The sequence below is a fragment of the Anomaloglossus baeobatrachus genome, chromosome 4, assembly GCF_048569485.1.
Source record: "Anomaloglossus baeobatrachus isolate aAnoBae1 chromosome 4, aAnoBae1.hap1, whole genome shotgun sequence".
In the NCBI taxonomy this organism is placed as follows: domain Eukaryota; kingdom Metazoa; phylum Chordata; class Amphibia; order Anura; family Aromobatidae; genus Anomaloglossus; species Anomaloglossus baeobatrachus.
The window spans coordinates 106,756,049-106,769,359 of NC_134356.1; the positions used below are offsets into that span (position 1 = coordinate 106,756,049).

The 13,311-nt window shown below is 45.4% G+C and overlaps 1 protein-coding gene across 3 annotated transcripts in view; it reads right to left on the reverse strand.

Moving 5' to 3' along the window:
* Positions 1–13,311, reverse strand: part of SLIT3 (slit guidance ligand 3) — an 878,603-nt gene that overhangs the window by 221,937 nt on the left and 643,355 nt on the right. For all 3 annotated transcript variants that reach the window (XM_075344498.1, XM_075344497.1, XM_075344499.1), the window contains one exon: positions 341–484. In XM_075344498.1, the coding sequence (XP_075200613.1) occupies positions 341–484 (144 nt within the window). The remainder of the gene's footprint in view (positions 1–340; positions 485–13,311) is intronic.

Below are 13,311 nucleotides of genomic sequence, written 5' to 3' on the forward strand. Positions count from 1 at the left end.
AGTGCAGCCTTGAATTTTAGACTATAAATAGTGTAATACACAATGAATGTCACTGAAAGCTTTTTCTTTGTTATACACATCCAATGGTAGTGTATTTCAAAGCAAATAAAAATATCTATTCTCAAAATATGCAAAAAGAAAACATTTAGTGAAGTACTGCTTAATTGTCTTAGTAAAAAGGATTACAATAACAGAATACAATAGAAAACAAATATATAAAGGGCACAGTATACCAGAATTATCTATTTATTGGTTAATGTGATTAAAAAAATGTACAGTAATAGAAGATATCAATTTTAAGATTTATTACAGAAAACATTTCCAATTATTATATACTCACAGTGTCTGAACTGATTTTAGAGGCGCAAACAGACCCTTGCTGATCGTCTGGAGTTTGTTGTCATACAGGGAAAGCAAGTTTAAACTCTGGAGATCCTGAAATGTGTTCACCCTTAGGCAATTAATTTTATTAGCATTTAATAACCTGAAAAAAAAAGGTAAATTAAAAGCGAAAATAAATAATACCATAAACCAGACGTTCTATGTGTTTCCACGTGCATATATACATATATGAAAGTATATACAGCACACATATATGTGAATGAATGTATACACATATATTCATGTATATTTATATATAAATATATACATATATATATATATATATATATAAATGTACACACACACATACGCAATATATATGCACGTGTACTTATATACACATGTACAATAAATACATACACACAGTGCCTTCAAAAACAATTTTTATTAGAGATGAACGAATCTGATGTTCGTGGTTTGGGTTCAGAAACCGAATTCCAAAAATACAAAGTTCGGGTTTGAAGCTCGAATGAGTTACGAGTGCAAACCAAGTGAGCAGCGCTGTGCTTGGGTATGAGTGATGCTCAGCCCTGTGCGAGCCGCTTGCAGTGTTTGAACGGCTCACACTGGAGGTTAAATCAGCAGGATTTGATGTAATGTGCACACACAAAAAATTGAAAAACCCCACCCACCTACCCCCGGAACTGTTGTGCTTATGGCTGTCTGCATGTGGGCGGATCACAAACTGCCCAATTACTGACTTCCATTGAGGTTCGGATCAAGTCAGGGTCATAAACCGAACCTTATCTAAGGTTTGAATGTGCCCTGTGAACCGAACCTCCAAAGGTTCACTCATCTCTAATTCTTACTCATTGAACATTTTTTCACATGACATCCACAACCTTAGTGTCTATATATCACACAAAATCCCAATAAAATACTTCTAAGTAACAAACAGAAAAGTCTGCATATGTTTCCTTGAGATCCAAGTATAATCGTATGGCTCCAGTGTCCAAAAATGATTACCTACTACAAGCCCTAATTTAATTATTACAAAAATGTTGTGTTTTTTAGACTTTACAAAGGGTTTGTCCATAAATCATATTCACAACAATGTACTGAAAGTCTGTTAAAACCTGTTTTAAAGTAATCTGTAAAATTATTCCCCTCTTCTCTCTTTTATTTGCTTCTTTTAGTTCCTAATTTGCTGGGGACTGACTTTCACCAGAATCACTGACCTTCTCTGGTAATCAAGTGTCTCCTTGCATCATTTGAGTATGAATCAGTGTACTGTTTCCATCTCTCATTGGTAGATACAGTTCCTTGAAAAACTATTCATACCCTGTGACCCTTTTTAAAAAATGTTCACATTACAACCACAAACTTAAATATATTTTATGTGATATACCAATGTAAAGTAGCAAGATGTATGACATTTCAAGGAAAATACACATGGTTTTCTAATTATTTTTAAAAATATAAACCTCAGAATTGTGATGTGCTGATGTGCATTTGTATTCAGTCTCCTGTAGTCAGATAGTCCTAAATAAAATCCTGGTGACCAACTGCCTCAAGAAGTTACAATAAGTTAAAAGTGTCCATCTGTATGTAATTCATTCTCAGAATAAATACATCTGTTCAGTGAAGGCCTCAGAGATTTGACAATATTAGGCATCAAACAGGATCATGAAAACCAAGGAACACACCAGACAGGTCAGGGATAAAGTTGTGGAGAAAAATAAAGCAGGGTTAGGTTATAAAATAATTGCTTAAGCTAGAACATCTCATAGAACAGTGTTCAATCCACATATGGCCCATCTGCAAATCTACCAAGACATGGCTGTCCATCTAAACTGACATTCCAAGCAAGGAAGCACTAATTAGACAAATGACCAAGAAACCCAGGGTCACTCTGGAGTACCTGTAGAGATCCACAGCTCTGGTGGGAAAATCTGTCCACAAGGACAACTATTAGAGTACTCTCACACTGGCGTATAAAACGGATCAGTGAAACAAACATTACATTGCATTCGGACTAATATTAGTCAATGAGGTAGAGCAGATCTGCAAGTCTTTCCTCAGCTCAAATGGGATTGGTTAAAGAAAAATTGGAGCATGCAATTGGACTCGTCTATCGGGCATAACTCATCAATGCAAGTCAATGAGTGTGAAATAAAATCGGACGGTACACGGGCCAGCTGTATGTTATTAGTATGCCATCTGTTTTTTAACAGCTACATTACCATTCTGTAGCATAGAACACTGAAAATGGTCCTGTTAATGACTGTAGATTAAAAGTTGCTGAGAAAAAAAAAATGTATTGCATAAAGATGGCATACAGATGCTAGGCGAGAAAAATTGCATACTTGTAAAGCACTTGCATGACAAAAGGTTGCCATACAGATTCCACTCATCCAACATTTCAGGAGCGGAATTGGACTAGATTTTTACATGTCACTGTGAGTACCCTTAGTCATATACTCCACAAATCTGACCTTTGTGGAAGAGTGGTTAGAAGAAAGCCATTTTTAAAAGCAAGCCATAAGAAGTCACATTTGCAGTTTGCAAACAGCCATGTGGGAGACACAGTAAGCATGTGGAAGAACATGTGGTCAGATGAGACCAAAGTAGAACTTTTTGAGCTATATACAAAACAGTATGTGGCAGAAAACTAACAGTGCACATCAACATGAAAACACCATTCCCACCGACAAACATGGTGGTAGCAGCATCATGCTGTGGAGTTGCTTTTCTTCAGTAAGGACAGGGAAGCTGGTAAGAGTTGATAGGAAGATGGATAAAGCTGAATGCAGAGTAATCTTGGAGGAAAACCTGTTAGAGGCTGCAAAGCCTTGAGACAGGGGTGTAGGTTCACCTTCCAGCAGGACAAAGACCTTAATCACACTGCAAGTTACAACTTAGATCAAAGCATAATCATATGTTCTACTGGCCCAGCCAAAATTAAAACCTAAATGCCATTGAAAATCTGTGGTAAGACTTGAAAATTGCTGTTCACAGACGCCTCCCTCTATTGTCATTGAGCTAAAGCTATTTTGCAAAGAAGAATAGGCAAACATTTCAGCGTCTAGATGTGAAAAACTGGTAAAGTCATAACTCAAAATACTTGCAGCAGTAATTGCAGCAAACGGTGGGTTTCAGGGGGATTAACTACAAATGTATATCACAATTTTTAGATCTAGATTTTTCTGAATATTTAGAAAACCATGTATCATTTCTTTTAGGCTATGTTCACACAGTGCATCTTTTCTAACCACAAAGATGCAGCGTTTTTGGTCCCAAAAAACGCACCCGCGACAAAAACGCATAACAAAACACATGCGTTTTTGACGCGTTTTTATCACATTTTGCCAATGCATTTTTAAGTCGAATTTATTGACTGGGAGGGCTCAAAAGCACTGGAAAAACGCAAAAAGAATTGACATGCTGCATCTTCAAAAACAGCCAAGATGCAGACAAAAAAAGATGCCCAGTGTGGACAGCAAAATAGAAATTTCATAGACTTTGTTAGAAGAAGGAAATGCATGCATTTAGGAGCATCTTTGTGGCCTCAAAATACACCAAAAATGCAATAGACGATGAACTGTGTGAACATAGTTAACATAGCGTAAAAAAAAAAAACAGGGTATGAATATTTTTTCAAGGTACTGTATATTTGTATATACACCAATAGTGTAAAGATTTAGATGGGTGCAAAAAATGCTGCAACGTAAGATTTTTGAAAATAAAAATAAATTATGAAAAATTCTATCAATTAACAAAATGAATGAACAAAACAGAGAGGTCTAAATGAAATCAATATAAGGTGTTACCATCCTTTACCTTGAAATCACCATCAATTCTCTTAGGTACACTTGCACACAGTTTTGAAGGAACTCGGCAAAGAAGTTGTTCCAAAGATGATGGAAGAACTAACCATATATCTTGAGACTATGGCCTGGAGCAAACCATTCTCTATTATAATCTCATAATCCCATATAGAGTAGATGATACTGAGATCAGGGCTCTATGGTGGCAATACCACCACTTCCAGGATTCCTTATTCTTCTTTACACAGAATATAATTCTTAATGACATTGCTTGTAGGTTTGGGGTCATTATCCTGCTGCTGAATAAATTTGAGCCACATAGACACTTCTTTGATGATATTGAATGATGGATAAGTATTTGCCTGCATTTTTCAGCACTGAGGGCACAATTAATCCTGACCAATTCCCCAACTTGATTAGCTGAAATGCTGACCCAAACTTGCTAAGAACCTTCATTATGCTTCACTATTGCCTTCAGAAACTCATTGTAACATCATTCAGCCCTTCAGCGAACAAACTGTCCCAGTTCCTATGTTTCCATGCTTAGTTGAGTCACTTGTCCTTGTTTCCATTCAAGATAGTGTTTTGTCCACAATTCTACCATAAAAATCAGTTCTGGAGAGACTTCTTTTAACAGTAGATGGGAGTATCTGGATCCCCACTGGTTGCTGTGAATTTTGAGCTGATGGCACTGTTGGACATCTTCAGATTTCAAAGAGAAGCATGATGTGTCTCATCTACTATACTAAGATTCCTAGCCAAACACAGCATCAGTCCTCAATATTGTCCATTTCTTGCTGCTTCTTCAAAAGAGCTTCAAAAGCACATCTTGAAACTAAAGGCAGCTTTACACGTTACGATTTATCTGACGATATGTCGTCGGGGTCACGGTTTTCATGACGCACTTCCGTCATCGTTAGCGACGTCGTTGCGTGTGACACCTACGTGCGACTCCGAACGATCACAAATAGGGTGAAAATCGTTGATCGTTGACACGTCGTTCAGTTTCAAAATATTGTTCGTCGTTTGGAACACAGCAGACATATTGCTACGTTTGACACCCTGACAACGACGAACAACATCCACACGACTGCCTTGGTCAAACAATATATCGCTGAATGATGTAGCGTCGTTTGTGAGATGAGTATGTGTGACCGCTACAAAACGACCTATGAGCGATCTCGGCAAATCTTAACAACGATCTGAGCATGTCACATCGCTAACGAGATCGCTAGCGATATCGTGTGTAAAGCAGCCTTTAGTCTGCTTTAAAACCTTTGCCAATGAGAGACCTTGCTTATGCAGTATAACTACCTTGTATCTTGTTTCTGAGCCCGGTCTTGCCATGGTGTATGACCTATGACATGAAATAGTCTTCTACAAGCTCACATTTGTTGTATAGTTTAGTTGATACACCAATTTTAAGACTCGACACGTACGCAGCAGTTTATATTTAAGTTAATGACTGTGTTTCAACCTACATATAATAATTATTTTATTTTCATTCATTCACTTTACACTTTGTTAATAGATAGAAAAAAAAACACTTAATACTTCTATTTTTTGAAAGCATTCTTATGTTGTAGCATTTCCCACACTAGTCTAAAACTAAAACATTTCCACAGTTCTGTGTATATATTACACATATATAGTTTATATCTGTGAAGAGGGGATTGCACTTCCTTACCAGGTAATTTTATGGTATATAGTAATATTTCAATATTTACCATATTTTTTCTCCAACAATTTTTTGAGGAATGTAGGAGGTGCATCTTTTTGTCCAGATGTACACAGATGAAGGGGGGCACCTCTCGGCACTGAAGCAGGTGCCAAGAGATGGGCTTGGTTATGGTCATGGCGAACTGTGAATATTAATTCTCTTTAATAGTGGGAAAACATGATTACCTGTGTCCGCAATTAAAGAGAATGAATATTCACTGATCCTCATACCCATAATCCCAGGCGTGGGTAAGCAGTGAATATTCCAGCAGCTGACTTTCCAGTGCAACTTTGGTTGAATGGCAGTGACATCATGTGCTGCACCTCTGACACGCTGTAGTCATTTGCCGGCATCAGAAGAGGACACTATGCACTGGGGGAGTGGAGGTATGGTGAGTATAATGGTTTATATTTTATATATGCAGCATGATGGGGGACATATATATCAGGATGAGGGTCATATATACCAGGATGGGGATCATATATACCAGGATGAGGGGCATATAGACCAGAATGGGCCCGGGATGCGGAATATATACCAGGATGAGGGCCACATGTACCAGGATCAGTGCCTTATGTACCAGGATGAGGGCCAAATATACCAGGATGAGGGCTATATATACCAGGATGGGCCTCATATTCCAGGATCAAGCATGGGAAACATATATACAAGGATGGAGGGCATATACACCAGGATGGGGGATACATACATTGAAGGGGCCCATGGTGGGGGACATAAGCACAGAATTGGGGGATATTACCCCATGACAGTGTCAGCAGCAGATCCATCCTTCCCATAAATGTGTCATGATAACATTTTTTGCTTCAATATTTTTCCCCATTTTCCTTCTCTTATGGTCCAGTTAGTCTTACAGTCCGCAAAATATGGTATGTAGATATTTAAGTTTCAAACAAAATTACTGAAATATAGCTCATCAATTACATACTGTATACAAAATTAAAATAAGTATTTAAAAGGTATTTAGGGTTTGGCAATGAAAATATATAGTTACATAGTTACATAGTTACTATCTAGTTCAACCTTCCTCCACCAGTTCTACATTTGGTCACTAATATGGCATATATCATATTCATATAACTTGATATATTGGTAGAAGTAGTAAAATAAAACAAAATAAAGTATTTACATTCATATACTATACTTTGTTATATCTATTAAACAATTTTTTGTGAAGAAACAAAAATAAAACTATAATGTAATCATTTCCATCTGACTGCAGCAAGAAGAATGAATTAGTCTTTCCCGTTTACTTCTCCTAGGGTTGTAATTAGTCTCTTTTTTATAATATGCATCAACTATATGAAGGGAATTGGAATAAACTGATACGAACGACCTAGGGTCTCACAAATATAGTAACCAAGGGTCGGTATTTTTTCAATCTGTTCTCTATCATCTTCACTGGGTTGCATTATTTTTTTCGGATATGAGAATTGCACTCATACATGCTTTTTACTTAGTATCCTCCAGCTCTCAGCTATATAAATTCTAGAAGCCGTCATTGAGTATTGTAATAACCTACCTTGTTTTTCCAAAAATAAGACACTGTCTTATACTTTTTTTGTCCCCCAAAAACGCACAAGGGCTTATTTTTGGAGGAGGTCTTATTCTTGGAGAAACATGTGTCACGGGCGGAGGAGGGGACGCCGCGCTCTCCCACTGCTCGGGTCCGGCTGCCGCGGCCGCAGCGGCCTGCTGCTGCTCGGTGGCTCGAGCGATGGGCCGGATCCCGGGGACTCTAGCGGCGCTCCTCGCCCGTGAGTGAAAGGGGGTATTTGGGTGTGGGGATAGTTTATTGTCCGTGACGCCACCCACGTTGTGGTGATTTGTTGACACCACCGCTGCTCTGTATGGGGATCCCGGGAGTGATGGTATGGAGCAGCTAGATGCTAGTCCTCCCCTCCGTGGGTAGGGGGTTGGTTGTCCCGGGGCCCAGTGATGAGGTGGGTGATGCAGGGCTTGGTGGGCGCAGGGACGCGAGGGCAGCGCTGTGCCTTGCGGCACTGTGGTACTCACTCAGCCTGAGACGATGACACAGTTCTCGGTAAAACACACGGCTGGAAAGACGGTTCCCACGGACGGCTGCACTTGCTTTTCCCCAGTAGTTGACGGTGACGGTCCCTTTTCCTGCACCTAAGATGATGATGGTTGCGATGGGTTCCCACCGGTAACCCGCTCCCCGGCTTGGATATGGGCCGGAGGAGCCCTACTTTGCCCGCAGGCGCTGGCCCTGAGAAACTGGTGCCCTGGCGGTGGCGGTGTCTCTCTGTAATGGTTGGACTGTTGCCTTCAATCGGGACTTGGTTGTTGGGAGACAGACGTCCCCTTCACTGACGGATTTGGCAAATTATGGCGACTCCTAGCCTTGCCGGGATCCGAAAGGCCCCTGCCCTGGTGCTGATTGTACTTCGTATACTGCTCCAGACCGCCGGGTCACCACCCGTCCGCGGTCCTTCCAGCAACCTCCGAGCAGTCCCCCTGCAGACTATCACCGCCGTGTGCTGACCTTGCTGTCACTGTCCGGGGCACACACCCGGACTAACTTCAGGCTTTACAAACTGTCACTACTATACTTTCCTCTTTTACCACTTCACTTCCTTCTACTTAACTCCACTGTTTACTCCTTCCAATTCTTCCTCCTAAACTCATCTGCCTGGTTCTTCCCGCCTCCAGAGCTGTGAACTCCTCGGTGGGCGGAGCCAAATGCCTGGCCCACCCCCTGGTGTGAACACCAGCCCCTGGAGGAAGGAAACAAGGATTTTTGGTTAGCCTTGATGTTCCTAACTGGGGTGTAGGGTGTGGTGGTGTTATGACCTGTGACCCCTGGCTTGCCCAGGGCGTCACATTCCCCCTTAGCAAAATGCAGACCGTCCGCGGGCTGCCCGTCCAACACCGGTTTTATTTTCTGAAAATATATAAAAAGGTAAAACGGTAAACATAACAACTTATGACATCATCCCACATCGGGAGGTTCAGTACTTAAACGTTGCAAACGGTTTACGGTTACGGTCTCCGCTCTCTCCCACCCAAGTAACCTGACCCTGATGCTGCCCCTAAAACCCAGGCAGCACCCCTTGACCCAAGTCCAGCACAAGTTACCCGAGCGGGATCTGTCCTTCCCCTCCAGAGGGTAGCCACCGGTTCCTGTGGTGGCTGGGCCCCAGCCGGCTCTACTGCGGGCCCTCCCTCCAACCTGCCTCTCCGGAGGCGGCAACTGTGGAAACGGTAACGGTAAAACAACTTATTTACATTCCTCTTAACGTTTGTGGTTGCCCTGCAAGTTCACGGGCTTGTCCATGAGCAGTTCCTCATGCAACTTTTTAAACGGTCCCCACGGGGACAACGGTGCCGGCAACGGCCAGTTCTCTCAATCACGGTGAATCAGGTGAAGCTTCGGAAATCAATTTCTGCTTATCATCATTTTTAAAACTTTTTTCAAACAAAACTCACACAGACTTCCTGACCCCCTCTTTAAAGGACGGTCTCCCTGTACCTAAGTGGGGGTCTACCTAGGTTGGGACGGGTGGACCTCCGGGGTCCGGTGTCAGTGGGGCTATGCAGTGGGGCAGAGGGAACAACTGGTTCCTCCTCCCTGCTATCGTGTGGGGCAGGCGGAGGCATAGGGGAGCTGGGCACAGGTTCATCCCTGGGCACTGGCACTGGTTCTGGCTCACGGTTGACCGCTTCCACCACTTCTTCATCCACAGGTTGTGGGAACAGTATCACTGGAAGAATCACCGCGCCGTTCTGTGTAGGCAAGTCTGCTGGGAAGTCACCCATCACAGTGTGGATCACCTCTTTTGCCTTCTCTGCTGGTGGAGGAACTGGTACTTCAGCCGTCGCCCTCAATGCTGGTGGGCACCTTTTCAGATGGTCCCGGGAAACCGTGGCCAAAGTGCCCCCTTGGTCACAACTGATCTGGTAGGCCTTTCCAACTTCCCATCCTGTGGGTTGTATGACGTATAGGATTTGTTCCCATTGATCATCCAGATTGTGGGTCTTCCGCTTCCGCTTTAACACCACATCTCAAGGCTGGAAAGGGCCCGCAGACGCTTTCTGATTGAAGCGCTGCTCCTGTTGTTCTCGACTCCGACCTAGGTTCTTCTCCACATACTCCTGAATCTGTCGGTACTGCACCCTCCGCCGGGTGTCCCATTCAGCCGTTGAGGGGAGTGTCTCTGGGGCTTCCAGTCCCATTTCCAGGTCCACTGGCAATCGGCCGGGCCGAGCCCTCATCAGATACGCTGGGGTGCACTTCGTTGAGCTAGACGGATATTGTTGTACATGTCGACCAAGTCAGGCAGCTTCTCCGGCCACAGGTTCTGCTCCTCCAACGGCAACATTTTGAGGAGGCCAAGGACCAGATGGTTCATCTTCTCACACATACCGTTGGTCTGGGCATGGTAAAGTGTGGTCCGGATCTTCTTGCAGCCGTACAGCTGACAGAACTCATGGAACACCTCCGCCTCAAAGGCTGGACCTTGGTCAGTAAGCACCTTCTCAGGGTATCCATGGGGTCGACAGAAGTAAGCTTGGAACGCTCTAGCGGCGGTACGGCCAGTTAAGTCCTTGACCGGGACAACCACCATGAACCGGGAGTAATGATCTACTATGGTCAGAGCGTAAGTGTACCCACTTCGGCTGGGGGTGAGCTTTACATGGTCCAAGGCGACCAGCTCCAGCGGTTGGTGTGTAATGATCGGGCGTAGGGGAGCCTTCTGGCTGGCCTCATCCTTCCTCCTCAACGTACAAGGACCGCACTCTCGACACCAGGCTTCCACAGACTCCCGCATCCCACTCCAATAGAACCGCTCCCTCAACAGCATCTCCAGCTTCTTCCATCCGAAGTGGCCGGCACCATCATGGTACGCCTGCAGAACAGTGGGCACATCAGCTTGGGGAATAACCAACTGGCGGATCTTCTCATGGGTCTTCGGGTTGATCAGCTCACGGTACAACCTCCCCTGATGTAGGCACAGCCAGGTCCGTTCCTTCCACAAGCGTTGGGCTTCAGCTGGGGCGGCAGGGTCCATCCCAGCAGCGCCTTGCTCCACCAGGGTCTTGACTAGGCGGACAGTGGGCACCTGATTTTGAGCTTCCTGCCACTCCTGACTGGGCAGCGGATCCAGGTTCACCCGTTGTTGGTGGACATGTACCTTCTCAGTTGGTGGCCGGTGGAATGCAGGCAACTCGATCTCCTCGAGGTCATCATCCTCGCACCCACCTTCTGACAAGTGGGGCATCCGAGAGAGGGCATCAGCATTAATGTTGACATGACCGGCCCGGTATTTGATGGTGAAGTCATAGTTGGCTAGTCTGGCCACCCACCGCTGCTCCAACGCGCCCAGCTTGGCCGTGTCCAGGTGAGTCAACGGATTGTTATCCGTGAAAGCGGTGAATTTTGCTGCGGCCAAGTAGTGGCGGAACCGCTCGGTGATAGCCCACACCAGTGCCAGGAGCTCGAGCTTGAAGGAGCTGTAGTTCTCAGGGTTCCTTTCAGTCGGCCGGAGTTTTCGGCTAGCATAGGCAATCACCTTCTCCTTTCCTTCCTGGACCTGGGACAGGACTGCCCCCAAACCCACATTGCTGGCATCTGTGTAGAGGATGAATGGGCAGCCGTAGTCAGGGTACGCTAGGACCTCTTCTCCAGTCAAGGCCGCTTTCAGCTGACAGAAGGATTCCTCATGCCTGTCCTCCCACACCAGTGGGGCTCCGATGGGTCTACCACCTTTGGTCTGTCCCATGAGGAGGTCTTGCATGGGAGCAGCCATCTTCGTGTACCCCTTGATGAAGCGCCGGTAGTACCCCACCAGACCCAAAAACTGCCTTACTTCCCTCACGGTGGTTGGTCTTGGCCAGTCCTGGATGGCAGTGATCTTCTCAGGGTCGGGGGCGACACCTTCCGCACTCACCACATGCCCCAGGTACTGCACTCTGGGTTTCAGCAGGTGGCACTTGGAGGGCTTCAACTTCATCCCGTATTTGGCAAGGGACGCGAACACCTCGGCTAGGTGCTCCAGATGGGCTTCATACGTCTGAGAGTACACAATCACATCATCCAGGTATAACAGGACAGTCTCGAAGTTCAGATGTCCCAGACAGTACTCCATCAGCCGTTGGAAGATTCCAGGGGCATTGCACAGCCCAAACGGCATACTTTTGAATTCACAGAGCCCCATTGGGGTGGTGAAGGCGGTTTTCTCCCGGTCTTCCGGGGCCACTGCCACTTGCCAGTACCCACTGGTGAGGTCAAGGGTAGAGAAGTAATTTGCGGTTCTCAGTGCGGCCAAAGACTCTTCAATACGGGGCAGAGGGAGGGTAGGCGTCTTTATGTGTTATCTGATTGATCTTCCGGTAGTCCACACACATCCGCATGGTACCATCCTTCTTCTTGACCAGTACCAACGGAGCGGCCAAGGGACTACACCTGTCCCGAATAACCCCTGCCTCCTTCATATTCCTCAACATATCTTTGGCACACTGGTAATGTGCAGGGGGAATAGGCCTGTACCTCTCTTTGATAGGGGGGTGTTCACCGGTGGGGATGTGGTGTTGGACCCCTTTGATCTGCCCAAAGTCTAGTGGATGTTTGCTGAAAACCTGTTCATACTCCCGCACCACCCTGTATACCCCTGCTTTGTGATGTGTAGGGGTATCATCAGTGCCCACGTGTAGCTGTTGGTGCCACTCATTTACCTCCCCTTGAGGCGGGGAAGTGCTGGTGGTAGGTGGGGAGACTGAGGGAATGGCTTCGTGGATGGTGTGGGGATCCAGGGTGAGCAGCTTGGCAATGGTGGCATACCGGGGAAGCCTGACTTCTTCCTCCCCACAGTTCAGCACCCTCACGGGCACTCTCCCCTTCTTTACGTCCACCACCCCTCGGGCGGCCATTACAGTGGGCCAGTGCTCGGAGGGTATGGGCTCCATCATGGCAGGGTAGTCACTCCCCTGAGGCCCTACTGCTGCCCTCCACCAAATCATCATCTCACTCCTAGGGGGCACAATCAACGGAGCAACATCCATCACTCTCACTCCACCAATCTCTCCTCCTGTTGAGTTTACATGCTGGCGGTACATCAAGGCTCGGATCTCACGCTGCACAGCTCTCTGTCGGCTTCCCGCCGCCGTGGCGGCCAGCTGCTGCAGTAGGGCCAACACATCACCCATACAGTGCTCCATCACATTGGTTCCTAGCACTATCTTCTGATTATGATCACTGGGTTCATTCATGATCACAATCATACCCTGGTGTTGCAGTTCAGCTTGCCCCACTGTCATAGCCACCTGTTTATACCCCACTTGGGTCAATGGGAGTCCATTAGCAGCAATTAGCGTTATACTAGTATCTGGGGGTGCCAGCTCATCTATCCCCCAATACCGCTGGTACAATGTGTATGGGATGGTGGTTACCTGTGATCCAGTGTC